The following is a 23,274-nucleotide window of genomic DNA, read 5'->3' as shown; positions in this document are numbered from 1 at the left end:
GGTCGGAACAAGTTGATAGGAGCTCCTTTTTTCACCCTCACCCATGTCACCATGATCACAACTGTAATTAAGATCAACAAAAGTATATTGAGATAACTTATTTCGATAAAAACCTATGATAAAATTCAATTCATATAAGTGAAAAAGTTTAATTGGTATTTAAAAAAAATCACAAATATTAAATCTTAAAATCTTATGTTAATATTCCAATTTTCAATTGGTACTTATAAATAGTGAAAATAATAATGAAAAAAAAAATTGTAATGAAGGATGAGACACAATGAATGTTGGAGTGATATCTTATAATTTGAACGAGTGATTGATGGTTGGTATCTTATTTTCCTAAAAAAGTTTTACATAATGATATCTAATTTTAACCAACACATTCTGAATGATTATTATGTACCCTCCTCAACATTTCTAATAAGGGATGAAAGTTATTATAATGTTATTCATTAAAAAAAATTGTGGTCCTCTAAAAATTTAAAATTGTGAATAAGTATTATAAAATTCAATATATGGTTTATGATTAAAATTCAATATTCTCAAAGAATAACTTTTATAAAAAAGTAGTTGTGTTTTGTAATTATGTACCTAATAATGTCTTATCATTTTACAAATATAAATTAGTTTTATAATCATCAGTGATGGAAATAAATGATAAGTTTGTGAATTTTTATAATAACTATCTTGACTAAAAAGTGAGACATGACATTCGTATTGATAGTCATGAGGATGTCACATGACACTAAAATTAGGTTATACTAAATCTTTTAGATCAAAAGGCATGTTTTACTCTTTTTCTCATTTATCGTTTAAAATGTTTAGTTACTATAACTATTAACTTACATATTTAATAAATATAAGAAATAAAGAGAAAATGAGGAAACTATATAATAATTAGTTGATGCATTAAGAAATGCTATTTTTAAATTATGTCAATACGCACAAGGTCGGTCCTGAAGTTAGTCTATAGGTGCTTTGACACCAAACTTATCAATGGAAGTGACACAATAAAAATGATAGCTTTAATATTTTTAATATTTTTTAATTTATTTTTCTTATATTAAAATTAAATTGTGTACATATGAAGTTTGTATCTATTATTTTTTATATTTTCTTTCGAAGGGATGTTTACGTGTTAAAATATATGCTAAAAGAAATGTTAAAATTAAGATTTTTATACGTAAAATACCAGTATTTATTATTTTTCCATAAAATAATGTAGGGATCAATTCCTTCTATATAGCTTATAACAAATTCAGACAAAAAAGCTTCAAAATAGAGTACATCACTCAACATCTTAAGAAGTATATCATTAAAAACATAAATGTTTTCAGAAGAAAAAATGGTTTTTGATTAACCAAACTGTTTAAGACGATTTGATTGGGTACATTATTAATAAAAAAGAAAAAGAAAAAGAAAACACCGACCCACGAGTATGAAATAGATAGTCGCACTGAAATACATCCAAAAGATTTTCTCAGATAAATCAGAAACATTTTCTTAAATAATTTGATTAATTTCGATACGACTTTTTAGAAAATCCAAAAAGAGCAAGAAACTCCATTTTACCATTTGCTGCCACAGTTTCTTCCTGAACTTTCGTAACTCTCTTCCTGCATTTTTATAACTTTTATTTATTTTGCTCTTTCTGATTTCTGAAAGTTGAAAATAATTTTTAAATCGCACAGAATTTTTTTAAAGTTATTTTTAAATTATTTCAAAAGAAAAAGATAACTTGTATAATTTGAAAATTAAAAATAATTTTCATATGTAATTTAAAAGTTATTTTTGAATTTTAGATTTTGCAAGTCACTTTTACTTTACAATTTATATCTGTTTAATAAAAAATATAATTTAAAATTCAAAATAATACTTTTAAATTATATAATCCAAAATATAGTGCAGAAATGGGTTCACATTCCTACTCCATAAATTTGATCAACGTACATTAACCTCACAAATCACAAATTTCTTCCTGCACATCCAAAATTTTCTATATCCCTAAATTACCCCTAACAGGCTTCGACTACAATCTTTTGGGTTCAAACCCCATCTCACCGTCTTCAAGAAAGCCTTATTATATAGTAAGCCCAAATCTTCCTTCATTCGTGGGCCAACGTATATTCCAAACAACCATGTCAAGATGCTTCTGGAGCAAATTCTATACTATTTCAAAATAATTATGCAATTATTTTTTTCCCCTTTAGATAAATGTTAACCACAATCATCTGTGAGTGTGTACTTCATTCTTGACCTAGAGTGGTAGACAAATTAACTTACAAAACTTTCAAACTTAAAGCCTATTTCATTTTTTACTTTGTATTATGTAAATTAAAAGTTGTCAAAAAAAGTTTTTAAACAGAATCTTTCTATTAAAATTACTTTTAAGAAAACCATACGTGGGCTATTGCATTGGGCGAAAATAATTTGCAATGTTAATCTATACATAACATCAACACTTAATAGGTCAAAAGATAATATCAAATTTTGCTAAAATTTAGAAGCACATATCTGATTTAGGTTAAATTCAGTTCAGAATTACCATGCTAAAAGCATGGTCGTTTACTGGGATTTTTCACTCTACGGTGATTATCCTAGTATAAAAATGGTTATTCACATTGGTTAATCCTGCACTTCGGCCTTTGGCCTAACATTAACAATCTTCCTATGTTCGGTCCGACATCAGTAACGAGCCTTCATGGTAGTAGAACTTAGAGGATAACTAGCTTGCCTCTTGTTTACATTGAAAGTTAAAACAAAATCTAAGGGCACCATGATCCTTGAATCAACAAAATATCCTTACCAAGTACGACTTTTTTACATAAATTACATGCTGCTTACATCTCACTAAGCTAATCAATCATGTCGCCATGTGACAATCAAGGAGCTGCAACACAGTAGAAACAGATATTAAGCACTAACAAAATCAATGTTTGTAGCAAACTCATTCATGCCATATAGACAAGAGGTAAAATATGTACTTAAAAAGTCCCAGAGCAAGAATATCAGTTATTTCAAATTTGATTAAATGCAAATCCTTATATTTTTAATATATTATTGGCCATCATACATCAATATGCATTTTGATTTTAGAATTACTAGACTGTTGATATTTGTTTTTAAGGGGTTTCCCCATATGTGGTACTTGTCATTGTCCCCTTGTCACAGTCTTGCTCATCATGAGTCAACCCTTGCGGGTAGCCAATACGAGACTGGCAATTAGGGCCGAAAAAAATTATGAACACCACAATCATTCAGGCCATACCAAAAATGCTACGGCCCTTTAACGCAATAGGATGTCCACTATTCCAAATTTTAACATCAGCTATATATATATATATATATATATATATATATATATATATATATATATAGATTGTGAACTGATAGACACGCTTAGAGGACCAATACCATCATATCTTCATTTGAATTAGTAGTTAGAAGCCCTCATAAAGTTATAATATCTGTATTTAATCAAATTAACTATTTTGCTGACAAATATATTAATACTACCATGGAATCTTGATAATGAATTTTCAAAGGGAAACTTACGAGATATAAACTGTATAATCCATCCAACAACAGGGATGTGATAGAGGAACACTTTGATAGAAGACCAGAAACCACTGCAACCAAAAGCATCAATGTTACGTGTAGAATAAGCTTTGAAATCATGTAAAGTTCAAGAAGGATGTCAATGTCATGTACTAACCTGAAGAGAAAAAAACAACCGTATATTTGAAGTATTATACCAACTATTGGCCACCTCACAAAAATGAAAAATAGACCCAAAAGAAATGATGCAGTACCCTGAAAAAAAAAAGGCAAAGCAAACCAGTTATTCCTATTCTAATTTTTTTTATAGAGAATCTGGAAATTTCACATCAAGGTGGAGAAAATTACTACAGAACTAAATGAGTTACATCAGACAAGCATCTATTCAAAAGCATATGTTGGGCCTAATGTTTCATCACAGAAAGAGTTGCGGGAAGTCCAAAGAAAATAGTTCTTTAATTCATCGTGTTAGTATTGAATTAGAACAGATACTGACCAAACCTAACAGAATCGTGATTTTAGTAAGAATTACATTGGTTTCTGAAGACAACTGGAACTGGGAAACAATCTCTGACAGGCAAGTGGACAAGCAGGAACTAACTGGAGAAAAATTCCATTCTTTTGTTCCAGACTATCATTGTCCACAAACAGAAGACAAAACAATATGTTGCAAATCAACTGTGAACAGGCCCTCAATCCTTAAGGCATCAGAAAAAGTGGAAACTTTCAAGGATACAGTGCGGCAAAAATAAATGAGTTATTTCATAAATCTCAATTAGCACACGCATTTTCTTGTGGTGCAGGAAAAGAAGTTCTGAACATGATTTTGAATTGGACAACAGTATTCTTCCATTGTGCAATACACAAATATTGTTTGGAAACAAGAATGGTTGGGGGAGAAATTTATGCAGACTTTGTACAGAAATTTTACTTGGGTATCAACTATCAAACAGATAAATGTATTTGTGAAAGACAAATAAGGGTAACAACTGAAGACCTTCTTGTACAATGAATATATGCAACTATTCGTTACTATTAATACCAAACTATCACTGCTAAACTTTCACTGCTAAACTTTCACACTTATATGATAGGCGAGGTAATATATCTCGTTTAGCAGATTAACAATTAAATTTCAAGTTTAGGAATGACAAATAAATATGCTCTTTGATCTAAAACAAAGAGCTGAAAAGCCAAGAAGCAGCTATGTCCCTTGTGCATAACACTAAAAACAACTGTGTAACATGTGAGTGACATTCTAATACTGTACAAATGAGAGAAATGGATAGAAAAATGCCTTATAGTTCGCTCTATTAGTGAAAAGTGTCCAAGTAGAACGCCAGCCAAGCAAAATGGCTATCCCTGTCAAGAAAAATATCTGATTCCACAAAAATAGATTCCAAAACAAAAATTAGGGAAATACGAACGTCTCTATTCGAAGGAAATTTAGATTGTAAAAGTAAGTCTCACATTTCCCAGAGCAAGCAAACCACGGTCAAAGAAGAGAACTACGCCAAGAAATGTGAAGAAAATGCCGAAACCAATTAGTCCTATACCAGCCTCTGCGAGATCATGAAAAATTCCATTGTCAAACAAAAACACACGCAGTATGAGTCGTGTCGTGTTCCGACACTTGAAATACAATAAATTATACACAGAACGTGCATTGCAATGCTTCTTACTCTTTATCTCAGTTAACTCGTAAGCCATAATTGATTAGAAAAGCAACACCAGATGAACAAACCTTCACAAAAAAAAAAAAAAAGGAAAGTAATCAGATCATGAATTAAGATACACTCACCCTAACCCTGATTTCTAGGGATAACTTTTAAGACTAGATATGTAAGAAATAACTTCAAGAATTAGAGAGAAAAAAAAAAAAGAAAAACAGTAAAAATTCACCTCTATATCAATACATGAGTTGACGCAGAAAAAAGAACGTTGTTGCCTTATGAGAATCGAGATTGAGAGAGGGAGAGAGGGAGGGGAAATACATGGGCTTCAAAATTTTGGGCTGTGTGTTCAAGCCGAAATACACTCTACTAAGCCCAGCATTTTGAAATGAAGATTATTTTGAAAATGGAATGGTAACCCAATGCGGTATATATAGAAAGCAAAAAAAAATGGACGGGTGAGATTAAATTATCATAACGGTAAATTCCTGATACTCCTAACGGTAATATAAGAACGGTAATAAAACGGTAATATGCTAATGGGAAAGTGGTGAAAGAAGGTGCGCCGACGATCCCTTTGCTTTTGGGTTCGGATCCGTTTTTTTTTATAATTAATTAGGGGTGGGCATGGATTGGATTTTTAATGATCCAATCCACATCCATTCTAGATCCAAATAATTGGATTATATTTTCGACCCAAATCCATATTTTTAGCAAAAGTTGTTTGGATTTTTTAAAATCCAGATCCAAATATTTGGATTAAGATTTAAATCCAATCGAAATATTTGGATCAAGTTTAAAATCCAGAATCTATTTTTTATAAAAGAAATTTAAATTGAATTTTTTAAAACTTGTGTCATTAAGGCCAACATGACTCAGATCGTACAGGTTGTCAGGCACAACCTGTTTGAGTCGTCAAGCCGACCCATAGAGGTGTCAATTTGGCCCAGCCCACAGGGCTTAGCCCTGACCAATGTGGGCTAGGGCCAAAAAAGCCCACATTAAAAAAAAGCCACCATCAAAGAAGTCCACAAGGCCAAAAACCCTACAAAAGCCATGTGGGTCAAGGCCAACCCATGGGCTTTCATCTTCAACATGAAAAATATATTATTTTTTAAAATAGATCCAGATAAGCACGACGACCCAAATAGTTCAGACGACTTAGACGGGCCTTACGAACCGGACGGGCCCGACGACTCAAACGTGCCCAACAACCTGAACGGGATCGACAATCCGTCCGGGATCCGATGACTCGAACGACCTAGACGGGCCCGACGACCCAGACGACAAGGACATGCCTGACGACCTGGACGGGCCTGACGACCTACATGGGCTCGACAACATGAACGAGTCGGATGACCTGGATGAGGCCGATGACAAGAACAGGCACGACGACATCAACGGGCCCAACGACATTAACGGGTCATCGGGCCCGCTTGACCCATTCGAGTGTTCGTGCCCGCCTGACCCGTTCGGTTCTTTGAGCCCGCTTGACCCATTGGGGTCATCGGGCTCGCCTGGCCCATTCGGGTCTTCGAGCCCGCTTGGCCCGTTCGGATCTTCGAACCTGCCTGGCTCGTTCGAATCTTCGAACCTGCCTAACCCGTTCGGGTCTTCGAGCCCACTTGGCCCGTTCGGGTCTTCGGGCCCGTTTGGCCCGTTCGGGTCGTTGGGCCCACTTGGCTCGTCGAGTCAATGGGGTTGCCTGGCCCGTTCGGGTCATCGGACTCACTCAAATTTTATGGATTGTTGGGCCCGATCGACTCGTTTAGTTTGTCGGGCCCGCCTAGCCCGTTCATATCTTTAGGCTCGACCAACCTCTTATGGTCGTTAGGCCTGCCCGATCCATATAGATCGTCGAGCAAGGCTCGTCCTAATCTGAATTTAGCCTAGTCTATCTCAATCTTTAGGCTAACCCAACTAAAAATTTAAATTAAAAATTTGGATTGGATGTTTTGGATTATCCATATATAAAAATCTTTATTTATAAAATAGATATCCAATCCATAAAATATATAAAATGTAGATTAGATTGAAATCCAGATCCATTAAATGGATTTTAAATGGAGTGGATTTTTAATAAAATGGATCATAAATGGACTGGATTGGAGCAAAAGTGGATTGGATCACGAAAATTAGATTTTTTGCCCACCCCTATAACTAATCTCATATGAAGGCCCAATTAATAGCGGAAAACAATCTTCAATATATTATTTAGTTTTTCAATTTTATTTTTTAGTTATTATTTTAACTTTTACATTTTTTATAAGATGAAAGTTTAATACATGATTAAATTCATAATGATTATTTTAGTTGAAAAATAAAGTTAGATTTATCTATAACAATTTAAGTAATTTGTTAAAACTACACGCACATATTTTTTGTAAAAAATATTGAAATAAATTATGTTCAATAAAAAATTATTATTGTTACTAGCGTACATACAGGCGTTGTCGCGCATGTATGTACGCATTTTTTAAATATGTGTGATATTATATTATAATAGGTGATGATAATATAATGTTATTATGTTAATATATAAAATAAAATTATATTTATTAAAAATAAAGTGGAATATATAAGAAAATATGAGAGAATAATTATTGATAAATAGAAAAAAAGTTTGTAAAAATAACGGTCAATTTTCAAAAATTTAATAAATAATTATATTTTAAAGGATAAAATTGGTATTTTGAAATGTGGACACAAAAGAGGAAATCCTCTTTATATATTGTTATAGATATCTATCTTATCAATTTTAAAATAATTATTTTTTAAATTAATTTAAAAAATATTTTTCAGGTTAATTTTAATATTGTATGATTAATTTTTAAAATAATAACTAAAGATAATACTGAAATAATAAAATGTGTAAAAAAAGTATTCTTTATATATATATATATATATATATTGATTATTATTGAAATTCATTTATTCCATATAAGGGTTGAAAATATTTCTATTGCTTTTGGTTTAATACATTAGTTTGCTTAAATTCCCCCAGTTTGAAAGAATATCTTTTTTATTATTAATTTAAAATAAATTATGGCAAAAAAAATAATAATTATTTTAAAGTCGAAAAGGAACTTTGAAACTACAAAATAATTAAGATTGGAGGAACTTTTCAACACTTAAATAGAAGGAAAAAAATTAACATATTATATTTAAATAGAGTTCGTGATTATAACACGTGTATAACAAAAATTTTGTTCTTTTAGAGTTGAAGGTGTATTGGAGTTCTTTTAATAGTTATACAGAGAATTGAATTATACTTACTCTATTCAGTAAATGTGTTTTTCATCATTGTTGAGTTTTATTTCTTGCTTATTTTTGTTTTATCTTACATTGTAATTTTTTTTTTTTTTCAAATGTTCTTTCCGTCTAAGTATGGTTAAGTGCACTTATGCCTTCAGTATGCTCATTTTGAATTAAATGACGATAGTTTTCATTGAGGTGTTTGTATGCTCACTTTATTTTAAATTTATGTTCAATAATATTGTCATTTGTGTTACAAGGTTTGTGCATTTACCTTCATTTTTGTCACATTATTTTTCATTTTGCGTCTCTTTGTTTTTTAACTACAAGCTTACCAGCCGAATAGAATGTCCTTTTTTTTTTTAAATACAATTTACAACAAATTAACTTTGATTTATGTGGTACAATTTTGTGTATGTTTACCTTCCCTTTTGTGACAATATTTTCTCTTGAATTGTTTATATGCTCACTCTATTTTAAACATAAGTATAAATTGTTCTTATTATGCTTTAAATACATCAAGTAATAGATTTTGTGATGGTGTTGATATTAACTTGTTTTTGTGATTGAGGTGAAGCAAATATAAGAGTTAACTTTACAAACTCTTTTTGAATAGAATTTTTTATTTTAACATTCTTTTGAAATACGATGACTATTATTATTATTATTATTATTATTATTATTATTATTATTATTATTATTATTGTTGTTGTTTTTAAAATATCTCAATATTGTCTTTACTAAAATTTTAGTGATAGTATTTGTATTAACCTACTTTTGTGAATTTGGAAATAAACAATACATAGAAAAGGTATTAATGCAATTTGTATTTGTATTTCTTACATTTGTTTGAGATTGGATGTTCTAAAAACTTTTTTGCTATAGATTTTTAGAAAGAATGTTTTAGTAGTGTATTTGGATTGAAGTTGCCTTTGTTATGATTTTTGTGGTTGGATTTATATTAGTTTTTTTTTTTTTTTTTTTTTGCTTTTAAGATTGAAGTAAATGTAAGAGTATGTAGTCTTTGTAAGGCTAAAGCAAAACGTAAGAGGAAACTTATTAATTATCTTTGAATACAATTTATGATTCCAGTATTTTATAAATTTCTTGGTTTTGAATAAATTCATTACTATATAAGTTTTTTTTTTAATATGTTAGTCAAATCGTTATGTTGTTGTTGTTTCTTTTACTTGGACTCTATGGTGATGTTTAAATTAATCTACGTTTGTAAATCTGAATTTGAAACAAATGAAAGGATTTAGAATTATGTATGTTTGAAAGTTTAAATTAATCTACTGAAATTAAGTTAATTAAGTTATTGTATACTCTTCGTTAAGATCTTAATTTATGATTCATGTGTTTATATGTTATTTATCTCTTTTTATTCCTCTGTTAGATTATAGGCTTCAAATATTTTATATCAAATTTATCTCCCATATTTCTTCTTATGGAAGTCAAAACAGGTTGAACCAAAGTTGAAATGGGTTTCAGAAGATTTAAATCGATTTGATTTAGCTCTAATCCATGTTAGATTAAGTGGTATAAGGTTCATATTAAGTCAAATGGGTATAAGTCCAAGTTGGGATGAGACAATTATAGTCTTTGTTGACCTTAACCATGGGCATTAAGTCAAATGGGTATAAGTCCAAATTGAGGTATGTTTGAGCGAGTTTGGTGAGACCCAAACTAAGTAATGTTTGGTGGGTTCCAAAATGGGTTGAGCTGAAAAGGGATTACGTTGGATTGAGTAAGAAGTGTCTCGGGTTAGGCTTATTTAGTCGGATCCAATTAAATTGGGCACAGGTGGAAGGAAACAAGTTCAGTTAGGTTGTGTTAAGTTGAGTTGGATTAGGTTAGGTCAAGTCATGTTGGATTTGTGTTTTTGTGTCAAAATGGTTGTGCCTACATCATGTCAGACAAATCGAATCAAATTCATTTTGAGAGACTATTAAGCTCATACTAGGTCAAAACCATGTCAAACTGAGTTGGATCGACTTCATGTTAGATTAATGGAATCGAGCCTAGTTCAGATCAAACTTATGACAAATAGAGTCTAATCAAACTCAAATCAAGTCCACTTATATTAGACCCATATGAGACCAAAACCAGTAAATACAAGGTTAACCAACACAAATTAGGTTCGTATTTATTAAAACGAGTCAAATTAATACTACAACATAATCTTGATTTAAAACGTAAGGTTTATTGTAAATCTTAAATGAGTCAAATCAATATTATAACATTTTTTTGTTGAATTTGTTAAGTTATATCAAATGAGATTGAATTTAATTTAAGTCAAATCAATTTTAATCCACATAAAGTTAAATTTAAATTGATTGAAATTTCATAAAATAAAAAACTATATATGCATAAAAATTTAAATTCAATCTATTTCATTAAATCAATATTAAATTTTAATTTTGAAAAATCTAATTCGTAATCACCCTACATGGATACCACACACATTTGAAGAAACACAAAAATGAATTAAACAGCGGTTGAATGCTCATTCTTCAACTAGCCGTTGTATGCTCATTCTCTTCTCGCTAGTGTAACGTTTTTTTTTTTTTTCAGATTTTAAAATGCTATCGGATCTCAGATTTTAAAACTTGTATCAAACCCTTAAAATACTAAAACTAATCCCATTTTTTCTATGATTTCCCTGTTCATCCCTACCATTCCTCCACGTTGATCGCTAATCACGTGCCATATAAAGTGTTTGTCGTTTTATTGGAATTTTTCGAAAAGATCAACTCAATGATTATATACCAAAATATACAATGACTGTGTGCACATGAATAAAAATTATCTTAATCGTAATCAATTAATATAAGTGGAATACACTTGCGTGTTTTAATAGGTAAAAAAATTATAACTTTTTAAAAAATAATTATCTATAGAAAAATTACTTAACCAAATGCTTGCTGAAGTTTCCAATCATTTACTGCTATATTCTAACACGAGGAATAATGTAACAAAAAGACAAAGAGACCCTATAGAGTACTAAATAAGTTTTCTCTTATGGTATATTTGTTATCGAAGCAAGAAAATAATAAGCAAAAGATGCATCATGCATGGAACACGTATATGTTTACTACACAATAACAAAAATCATATCCTATCCCTATACTAAGTGGATATTTGTCCTTTAATTACATGCTTATTCCGGATTTGTTTATTTGTTTAATTTTTCTTCATTTGTAAGAAACATAACGGGATTAAAATTTGGTCATGACTCGTGATCTCCACCATATTTAAACAAAAACTTTATGACCCAAATGAAGATTTTAAATTATCAAACCTAAAAAATCCATTTTTACAAAATCCAAAAATGGATGTTTTGAGTAATTTGGTTTGGCAAAAAAAAAAAAACTGAGATCACGAAATTCGAACGAACTATATATCATGTGGCTCAAAGAGTGTAGGAATTAACAAGTGATCATAATTGAAATACGAAAAATCACCATGCTGTCTTTTGAAGAGATTGACGATGAAAATATGATATATATATATATATATATATATATATATATATATATATATATATATATATAATTATAATTAGTAGAGATTTGAATTAGCACGAGATTAGACTTTATGGATAAAGCTTAAGACCTAAACAATATATATATAACGTGATTTGCGTGATTTTTTTTGAAAGTCTAACGCTAAGCAATCTCCAAAAGGTTGTGTAAAACATTGCTTCAAAACGCAAATAAGTGAAGCCAACTTGAATTTTGGATTTTCCTCGTTAACTCTAAATTTAATTTGTTGGATAATAATTAATTTTATTGCAACCATATGGTTAAATCTTTTGGTGCACGGAAACTTGAAGTGAGTGATAATAAATTATTAAGTATTTATTTGAAAACGAGATTGAGGTGTAGGGTGTAGTTTATAATGAAGAGGATCCTCAATTATGTGTGTGATTAATGAAAAGATGCACATGGAGTTTAGCATAATTGGTGGTGTTGAAATATCAACATCTCTACGTGGGAATTCAACATAGGCACCCAAACTATACTCAATTATTAATCTAATTTATGATTTATTACTTTTTCCCCACACGATTAGATCATGACCACAATTTTTTTTTCTTTTTTTTTCAGTGCATGTATATTCTATTTTTAATATTTAATTTTACCGTTGTATCACTTTAAATTTAAAATATATTTTCTAATTTGCTCAAGAAGTAGTCAAGATAGCACAACTTTTACTTTTTAACAGTCTGGTAAAAAATTGCGGAACTTCAATTTATTTATTTTACTAATGCTCTTTAAATTTACTTTGTATGATTTTTTTTTTCGAGTTATCACTTGTTTTAATCTTTTACTTTTCCATACATTCTAACCAAATTATAAAAAATTTCAAACTTTTGGAGGTGACGTTATGAACCAGTCTCTGGCATAAGTTAATACGCAACATCGAATTCGGATCCTATGTTCGATTTTGTTGTGTTGTTCATCTATTGTGTCTTCATATATACTGATTACCACTAATTTTGATATTTTAAAATATATTAAAAAATATTTAAAATACCAATACAGTGTATTTTTAATGTTCAACAAATAAAAAAAAAACAATAAAAAATCTGATATTGTACACGATAAATGAAATTCAATGCTTATGTAGACAATAAAATGTAACTATCCTCACAAAATTTTAGATTGTTGAATTTTAATGAAATCTTTGTATTATTTATTTCACCCTACAAAATGTTATAGTCAATTCACTAATTGTCTTTATTTATGACCCGCCTGCAACCAAACCTAGGTTGTGATTCATGTCCAACTTTTAGCTTCTTTTTTTCTTGGTATTTTTACCTTTTTAAATATCAAATTAGTTCTTTCTATTACAGTCTAAAAAGACCAGAAAAATCATTATATAAGAGACATTTTCGAAACCCATACATCATTTTTCTCTGAAAACCTAATTAATTCTCTTAATACCATACAATTTCACATTAATTTCTCCTTTATGTACACTTTATAGATATCATGACGAACAAAAAATATCATAAATATATATATATATATATATATATATATATATATATATATATCGAAACACAATGATTGACTTTGCAATAATTATGATAAAGTTAGATATTATTATAAACTTTGGCTAACTGCACTATTTTCCTATAGTTAGTTAGGACTTGGGAGTGTTTAAGAAATATTATTATTTCTTACATATATAAAATTCCTCCCACAAAAAAAATGCACTTTATTTAATTTCTGAAATGCAAACTATATGACGAATTTCGAAGCTTTTTTCCTAATGGATCGTATATATATCCCTCATTAAATTAAGAGTAGTTAACTTTAGATTAATGGATTATTCAGTGTTCATATAATTGCAAAAACCTTTTACCAGTATACCTAAACCTGAGAATTGTGCAAAATGGTCCTCTGAATGACTTTAACATAATTACCTCCTCCTAAAGCTAAACTCTTTCTTTGACTTTCTCTAATTTTACCATATAATATAGATCTTGTATATACATACTATAAGCATAAAAAAAGGAGTTATGAATGACACCCCATCCACTTCTGTGCCACTATCACATTATTCTTCTCTGACACATAATATTTAATTATGGGGTTTAATTGAAAAAAAAAATGTCCAAATCAAATATATTGATGGTTCACTTTTCCACGAACAACGATCATTCCATGAAACATCTACACTTTAGGTTAGAGACGTAATGTTACACGCCATTGACTGCAATTAATAACAAAAGAAAGAGGATGAAAGAAAAGCAATAACATGGTTCTTAATTACAACATGCATGGTACAATGGTAGCTAAAAGCACATGGGGGACATATGAAAATTTGAATTCTAACACACTTAAAGTAAGCCTTATCTATATGATTTAGGATAATTAATGTATAAAACAATTATTATTATTTCATTCGCGCATTTCTTTCCCGTTATAATCAGAACTTAACAGGTAAAAATATAGTTTGTTCTGATTAGTTAACACTGCTTAATTGTACAAAGTAGTTTTTAGTATACTTGTTCAATAATAATCCGTGCAAGTGCATCACATGCATTAGAATATCTAATAAAAATTATATTAAGTAAAACTGTTTATTATTTTATTGGATGAATATATACATTCTAACTTCCGTTCCGTGTGATACGTTTCATTTTTGAAAAAGTTGCGTCCCTTTTTCTACAAAGCCGACACTCGAGTATCAAGTACTATATATATATTTATATTGTTCAAATACAATTATTTAAATCTTAATAAAGTTTCCATGTGGATATATAAACAATGAAATATTACAAAGTTATTTATTCATGGACTCTTACAGCTAATTATACACATATATATCCATTGATTGAAAAAAAATATTTGTATTTTATCAAAGATAATAATATCATTCCTATGCAAATTAATTTGTAACGTGTAGTTTTATTATACATTTATCTGCATGTAGCCCCGAACATTGTCAACACATACACATTAGTATGAGAAGGTTGTTAGGGTTTGTTGCCTGCAATATCTTCAACAAATCAAATGATCACGATTCACGTTACTCTATTCACTTTATTACCTTCGCTCTGAACAAAAAGCAATAGAAAACAAGAAGAAAATGAAAAGGATGAAAAAAGCATTTTGAATTTTCTGAGTCAACAGAGGCAGCTGAGTAGTAATATTCGGGAACCTTTTTGCTTATATTGTATAGAGTAGATCAAAAGGGTGATTAAATAGTTAAATGAGTTGTTGAAGTTTATATTTTTTTAAAAATGAGTTAGTTGAAATGGAGCCATATGGAGAAAATTAAGAAAATTGAATTAAGATATTGCCATTAGAAAGTCACAAGGCCAGCTGGGGAAGCTTCATTTATGCATTAAATTATAAAACGGTCTCAACTGGAACGAATTGGTCTCTCATCACATATGAGACATTCCACTATAAATATGCATTTGATGTAGCTTTCTTAATCATCACTGAACCAACCATCAAGGATCATATCTCAACATACACATTGGTTGGAGGCTACTCCTTCTACTCATGACCGCCGGTAGCTACGGCCCTAGTAAGGGTCGATTCAGGCCTCAAATGGCCATTGCATTGGCCATTGTTCTTCTTTCCTTCAATGTAGCATCCGTCGCCGCTGATGCTTACACTCACTCGCCACCGCCGCCACCACCGTATGTTTACAGTTCTCCACCGCCTCCTTCCCCGTCACCTCCACCTCCTTATAAGTACAAGGATCCACATTATGAATACAAGTCTCCTCCACCACCTTCTCCGTCACCTCCACCACCGTATTACTACAAATCTCCACCCCCACCTTCCCCATCTCCTCCTCCACCATACTACTACAAGTCCCCTCCTCCACCTTCTCCTTCACCTCCACCTCCTTACTACTACAAATCTCCCCCTCCACCAGACCCATCCCCTCCACCCCCATACTACTACAAATCTCCTCCACCACCCTCTCCTTCTCCTCCACCTCCATACTACTACAAATCCCCACCACCACCCTCTCCCTCTCCTCCACCTCCTTACTACTATAAATCTCCCCCACCACCCTCTCCCTCACCTCCACCACCTTACTACTACAAGTCACCACCACCACCACCATATGAACACAAGGATCCATACTACCAGTACAAGTCTCCCCCTCCACCTTCTCCTTCACCTCCACCTCCTTATTACTACAAATCTCCTCCACCACCTTCACCGTCACCACCCCCACCATACTACTACAAGTCTCCTCCCCCACCTAAAAAGTCACCACCCTATGATCCTTACTACTACAAGTCCCCACCACCACCTTCACCTTCACCACCCCCACCCTACTACTACAAGTCTCCTCCTCCACCTGAAAAGTCGCCACCCCATGATCCTTACTACTACAAGTCCCCACCACCTCCTTACTACTACAAATCTCCTCCTCCTCCATCTCCCTCACCTCCTCCACCATACTACTACAAGTCTCCTCCTCCTCCTTCACCATACCCTCCACACGTGCCTTACTACTACAAATCTCCTCCTCCACCGTCTCCTAAGCCTTACTACTACAAATCTCCACCTCCACCATCTCCTAAGCCTTACTACTACAGCTCTCCCCCTCCACCGGTCGCATATCCCCCACACTCTCCATACCCTCACCCTCACCCATATCACCACTCATTGATCGTTAAGGTTGTGGGTAAAGTCTACTGTTACAGATGTTATGACTGGAAATACCCTCAGAAATCGCACAACAAGAAACACCTCGAAGGTAATTATCGTTATTATTATTATTTCATTACGAGACTTTGACAATAACAATATTTATATTATTTTCCACTCAAACGTGTCGTTGTTTGGCAATATTTAACTGCATTTTTGTTTTCCTAAATATTTTATTTGGGGACATGAGTTGCTTATGTTCCTTTCATTGACTTTTCTTAGTCAAACTCATTTTCCTACTTTTATAACTCTATCGATATTGATCTCGTTGTGTGTGACTATTTGCATTTTACATGAACCCTACTTTTAAGTCATTAAAAACTCTTTTTTTTCCTAAATTTTTCATATATCTGTGCATTAAAAATACATCACCAAAATTAAAAGAAATAAAATCTTATTCTCTCATTTTATGTTTTAACATGTGAAATTCATGCATTTTTCACCTTAGGTGCCACGGTCGAGGTGACTTGTTCAGTTGGAAGCAAGACCATAACGGCTTACGGTAAAACTAAGAACAACGGAAAATACAGCATCACCGTTGACGGATTTGACTATGTTAAATATGGAAGCACAGTCTGCAAGGCCAAACTCCATGCTCCTCCTAAGGGCTCACGTTGCAACATACCCACCAAGCTTAACGAGGGAACCAAGCTGGAGTTGAAGTCAAAGGATAAGTACGAGGTTGTTCTGAAGGCTAAGCCATTTGCCTATGCCCCAGAAAAGCCATACGATTGTGAGAAGCACAAGCATTCACACAAACCATACTACTACAACTCTCCCCCACCACCTTCACCATCACACTCCTACCCTCCTTATTACTATAAGTCACCACCTCCACCTCCACCATCATACTACTACAAGTCACCACCGCCACCATCATACTACTACAAATCACCACCTCCACCATCATACTACAAGTCCCCTCCTTACTACTACAAGAGCCCACCTCCACCATCACCATCTCCACCTCCACCTTACTACTACAAATCTCCACCTCCTCCACCCAAGGATCCATATTATCCACCCTACTACTACAAATCACCTCCTCCACCATCCCCATCGCCGCCACCTCCTTACTACTACAAGTCTCCTCCACCACCATCTCCATCACCACCACCTCCCTACTACTACAAATCACCTCCACCACCAGATCCTTCACCACCACCTCCTTACTACTACAAGTCACCTCCTCCACCATCTCCCTCACCACCATCACCCTACTACTACAAATCACCTCCACCACCATCTCCATCACCACCACCTCCATACTACTACAAGTCCCCTCCACCACCTTCTCCGTCACCACCACCACCCTACTACTACAAATCACCTCCTCCACCGGACCCATCACCCCCTCCTCCCTACTACTACAAGTCTCCTCCTCCACCATCCCCATCACCACCACCCCCTTACTACTACAAGTCCCCTCCACCACCATCTCCATCACCACCACCACCCTACTACTACAAGTCACCTCCACCACCAGATCCATCACCACCACCTCCCTACTATTACAAGTCTCCTCCTCCACCATCCCCCTCACCACCACCTCCATATTACTACAAGTCACCTCCCCCACCATCCCCATCACCACCACCTCCCTACTATTACAAATCACCTCCACCACCAGATCCTTCACCCCCACCACCCTACTACTACAAGTCACCTCCTCCTCCATCACCTTCTCCACCTCCTCCTTATTACTACAAGTCTCCTCCACCACCATCACCATCTCCCCCACCTCCATATTACTACGTGAGTCCCCCACCGCCAACCAAGTCTCCTCCACCACCGGCATACAGCTATGCTTCCCCTCCACCACCCATCTACCACTAAGCTTTGAATTAAGCAAAACCGACTACAAATCATGTAAGTTACTAATCCAAAAACTGAAAAGTTTTTGTTTGACGTTCATTTATGGATCTTGAAAATATTGAACACTTTTAGTTTTTGCTTTCAGGTTCTAGTATTCATTGTGGAATAAAGTCAAGTTCCATTTGGAGCAGAGTTAAGCATCTAATTTGTTTTACGAGTTCTTTGAATAAGTATCTGAATTTATCGTCTCTAAGCTACAATCTTCACGATTCGGATGAGGCTGCTTCTATTTATTTGGTGGTCATCTTGCACGTCTTGTTCTTACTAAGTTCAAGGGAGCGACAAATGAAAACGAGCCAAGATTCGAAATCTTGATGCTAGTGGAGGCTGCTAGATCTCTTTCATTTGTTTCTTTGTAGATTATCTATCTATATATATATTTGATCGTGTAATGATTGCATTCAAATTATTGTGAAATTCTTTTGATAATATATCATCTTTTGTTGTTTGCAATAAAATTGTCAAAATAATTGACGTAAAATGACCATAAATAATAAATACACGTCCCCTAAACCTCGATCACATTTATTTTCAAAAGCATGTGAATGCAAATTAGACTACAATGATTCCAAAATAATTTCAAATAACTAATATTGTTACAATATATATCTTAGGACATGTTTAAGAGTCAAATATGAGAGTTCCGTTCTCAGTCCCATCTCTTTGACTTTTTCAAACATATCTACACCATTTCGCATCTTCTCCATCTCTTTTATTTAAGGTTGTTCTTCTTAGTTACGAGATACAAACCAAGAAATAAACAAGAATATAATGTAGGAGAAGAATAAGGAAGTGAGAGGGACGACAGGGTGACTTAACAAAGGGCATAGTTGAGATATTCAAATGTACAATGGAGGTGTGAAGAGTATAAACGAGTGCAAACAGCAATTCTTTTGAAATTTAAAAGTCTTCGTTGGGTTCGTAGTTTTTGTAATCATTTATCTTCTTTTTTATTTATTTTTTGTTTAATCTCTTTTATATTTATCTCTAAATTAACCTAAATAGTATTATCAGAATAAAAACAATTTAAAACCTCGTCTCATCATTTTAATAATCTATTTCAAATCTGTAATACAATTGATATATTTAAACATATTTATTTTATATGTGTTATGTAAAAATAAAATGCTAGGTATATTAAAGACAAGTGTCATAACATGTATGTCTGTAATATTAATAAAGAAAATTCTCCTTTTTTTAGTGTACATAACTTTTTACTATTTTATTTTGTAAATAATATTTTGAAATTAAAATAAGTACTTATAATAAGAAAAACTATCTACAAAATTATTTATTTTTATAATTATATTCTATGATTTTTTTATAATTTCATAATATTTTTTTTAATAATTATTATAATAATATTTTGTATCTTTTTTATCATAGAAAATGAAGGCGCGCGTGTTTCTATTCATTTATACTAATATATAAAGAATTATAAAATTTAAAATCTTATTAAAAGATTATTTTAAAATTTTCATTTTAATTTAATTAAATATGTAATTTAAATTTGCACTTGTTTCATATTTCAATTTTTCAAAACTTAAAGTATAACCTATAAAAAATTATGCATCAAATTAAGAGATACAAACAGTAAAACAAAATTGTTTGCTAATAAAACAATCACTATCGAAAATATTCATATTTCCTCCCAATTTTGTTTTAAAATTTTTTTTAGAAAAAACTTACAAATTTTATTAAGAAAAAAAAATTGCAAGAAATTGCTACCAATTTTCTTGCAAAATATTTTGTATAAAACACTTTTTGCAACAAATTTTGTAGGAAATACTTGCAAATTTTATAATTTTGTAGGAAATGATTATCCACGAAGAAATTACCTGTCAATTAAAATTCTTAGAAAAAATGACAAAAAAAATTCTTTTCTTGTAAATTATTTTAACAAATTTGCAAAAAAAATTGTATGTAATATGAAAATTTCTAGTAGTGAATCCACCTAATTGAAGTAAATTTAGGCAGTGTTCAAACTACTTGAAAATTATTAAAATGGAAAAACATGAATCCACGTATATCCAATATTTAACTAAAAGCAAATACGTATTACCATCAATACGTATTACTACAAATACGTATTGATCTAAATGCAAATACGTAAAAAAATATTTAGTTATACGTATTTGTATACAAAATTAATCTACATTCAATAAATTTAACAGTGTTTCAAAAAAATGTTTATTAGCATCATTCAAGTAAAAAAAAAAAACCATAAAATATAAATAACTAAAACATAAATAAAAATGAATAAGTTAATTACAATAAGTATATATCTACTTACTAAATAACAAGAAAGACTAAGCGATTTTTTTTTTCTTGCTAAATAAGTTTTATGTTGATAAGAATTTGAAATTTACATATAGACTTTATAGTAATCGTTAAAATTAATAAAAATAATAAAATATGAATTAATTAAAAAGTAGCTCTACAATATTTGCCATAATCCATCAATTATGGATGATGGTAAAAATAGGTTGAAAGTATATGTGAAATACATATTCCTCATATTAAAATTAAGCTATAATTAATTTCAAACAAATGGACTTAACTATGTCACTAGCCATTGTTGAGAAAAATATGTATCGGTCTTCAATTTATATTTCATCTAATCGTGAGAATATTTTCCACTCCATTTTAAATTGCCAATTTATATTCATCTACTTCATTATATTATATATAGCAATTAGAAATTCAAAACAATTGTTTTGAACAAAAAGACTTGAAAAGACAACACTCGTAACTTTCTCCATCACCTAAAAAAGACTTATTAAATTTCTTCTGTCTACAATCCTCGTACTTAGACAAGATAATTAAGTTAAATTCAAATAAATCGTTTGAACAAATTTTTATTTATTTCAGAATTTCCAATTAAATAACAATTTTTGAAATTAACATGTTAGAGAAATAACAAGTAATAAGTATGAAAATATAAATTTTATGAATTTAGACCAATGATAGGATTTCTGTCTATTGATTATTATCAAATGATATTTTATAGCATAATTGCATATTTTTATTTGTGGAATTTTTTATTATATAGTTTGCAAAAGCTAATTACAATGAGTAATGGTTACGTCTTATTATAATGATATAAGTATGTGTAATTTGTCAAAAATAATACGTTTCCATTATTCTTGCAAAATTTGGTACATTTGTATGATAAGATTTAATTAATTCAACGTGTTCTTCATTACGTCTATTAACCCAAATTTAATAAATAAATATTAACTATTTTTTTATAAATTCAGCTATAAAAAATAAATTATCACGGTCTCATTTTCTCTCGTATTTGAAAAGCTGAAATAAGAAAAACTGATAATTGATCCAAACCCAATCAGAAATTTGATATTATTTTATCGATGAAGTTTATCAACAAATAAATCTTTAGTAACAAAATTTATAAATTTTTTATAAAATTTACAGTTGAATTGTATACATATACATTTTTAAAATAAATATTTATTGATAATACAAATTCTAAATTATTGATATTTTCATTATTAGCTAATATTTTAATTAATAATTGAAATTCTAAAATCTGACAATAAAATTTATCGATAAATTTTATTTTACCGATAAATTCATTTGTTAGTAATTACGATAAATCTTGTAAGCAGAGTTTCCTATTTAATTATTAAGATTATCTTTTGATGATCATTATTTTGTAATTATCATTTATTATCTTTTGAGGCACTGTCAAAACATTCTCTATTTCTAGTCATTTGATAAACTAATAATTTAAAACTATTATTAATGGTTTGCATCGATCCGCTAAAATTAAGATCATTTCATTGAGATAGTATGTTCATAATTTCATAGCTATTATAATCCATTTGTTGTCTAATTGATTTTACAAAATTATTCAATATTTTAATACTCGAATTCTAAAATTTAAATTGCTACACCAAACATATGAAGATATTTATATATGACTAATCAATCGATTTAACTCAATTTCACAGTTTGTTATTTGATATTTGAATGTAGGTTGCCAAAATAACATACATTGTGTATTTAGTGTAGGTTGTTAAAGTGACATTTTCATTTACTTTTGATTGAGTCTCATTGAGTGTCCTATTTTTTTTTTATGAAATTTTAATTAAAAATAGTTTGTTTCAACTAAAAACAAATAAAGATGTTGTATTATTTTTTTTTTTGTGGGTGTGCAAACTAATGATATGAAAATATTTTCAACTTAAATGAGTTAAACTAATTTTAATCATCAAAGAAAACCAAGTTTATAACATCACCTGATTCTACTGAAAACATTTTTATAATTATTTTTATGTAACATTAGTTATGTTTAAAGCACACAAAGCATGAAACTCATACATTACATTAAAATTATTAGAACAAATGATAAGAAAGATTATAATCTAGATTTGTGAAGAAAACATACTGGAACTAAATTCTAAATTTATTTTGTAGAAAAACTATATAAAATAAAATTTAAAGACAATGTAATGATAAATAGAAGAAAAAAGAACAACACTAAATTTTGAGAGCATCAACACTAAACAAGATTGAAAAGTAAAAACAAGCCAATAAATTAAATGAATAAGAAAAATAATGGGCAAAGGAAAAATAATTACCAAAATAAAACAAAATTATGCTTAGGAAACTCAAAAACATTGGTGCAGAATAACTTAAATATTAATACTCTCTTTGTCATTTCCATGTTTGACTTTTACAATCTTTTTTGT

General features: G+C 30.9%; 2 protein-coding genes across 2 annotated transcripts; one reads left to right on the top strand and one right to left on the bottom strand.

The window, feature by feature from the left end:
- Positions 1 to 2,628: 2,628 nt before the first annotated feature.
- Positions 2,629 to 5,625, bottom strand: LOC114183787 (Got1/Sft2-like vescicle transport protein family). Its single transcript, XM_028070919.2, has 7 exons — positions 5,464 to 5,625; positions 5,244 to 5,305; positions 5,032 to 5,123; positions 4,859 to 4,939; positions 3,719 to 3,816; positions 3,559 to 3,632; positions 2,629 to 2,893 (listed from the first exon to the last, which is right to left on the bottom strand). Exons 2-7 carry the CDS (start codon positions 5,269 to 5,271, stop codon positions 2,886 to 2,888), a joined length of 381 nt encoding a protein of 126 aa, XP_027926720.1. The 5' UTR covers positions 5,272 to 5,305; positions 5,464 to 5,625; the 3' UTR covers positions 2,629 to 2,885.
- Positions 5,626 to 15,436: 9,811 nt separating this feature from the next.
- On the top strand, positions 15,437 to 19,017 carry LOC114185665 (uncharacterized). Its single transcript, XM_028073530.2, has 3 exons — positions 15,437 to 16,733; positions 17,133 to 18,553; positions 18,645 to 19,017. The coding sequence occupies exons 1-2, from the start codon at positions 15,515 to 15,517 to the stop codon at positions 18,518 to 18,520; spliced, it is 2,607 nt and encodes an 868-aa protein (XP_027929331.1). The 5' UTR covers positions 15,437 to 15,514; the 3' UTR covers positions 18,521 to 18,553; positions 18,645 to 19,017.
- The last annotated feature ends 4,257 nt before the right edge of the window (positions 19,018 to 23,274 follow it).

Source organism: Vigna unguiculata, chromosome 5, assembly GCF_037176805.1.
Source record: "Vigna unguiculata cultivar grain cowpea cultivar isolate G323 ecotype 2 chromosome 5, ASM3717680v1, whole genome shotgun sequence".
In the NCBI taxonomy this organism is placed as follows: Eukaryota; Viridiplantae; Streptophyta; class Magnoliopsida; order Fabales; family Fabaceae; genus Vigna; species Vigna unguiculata.
The sequence above is the reverse complement of the archived record's forward strand: the minus strand, read 5'-3'. Positions and strand labels throughout refer to the sequence as shown.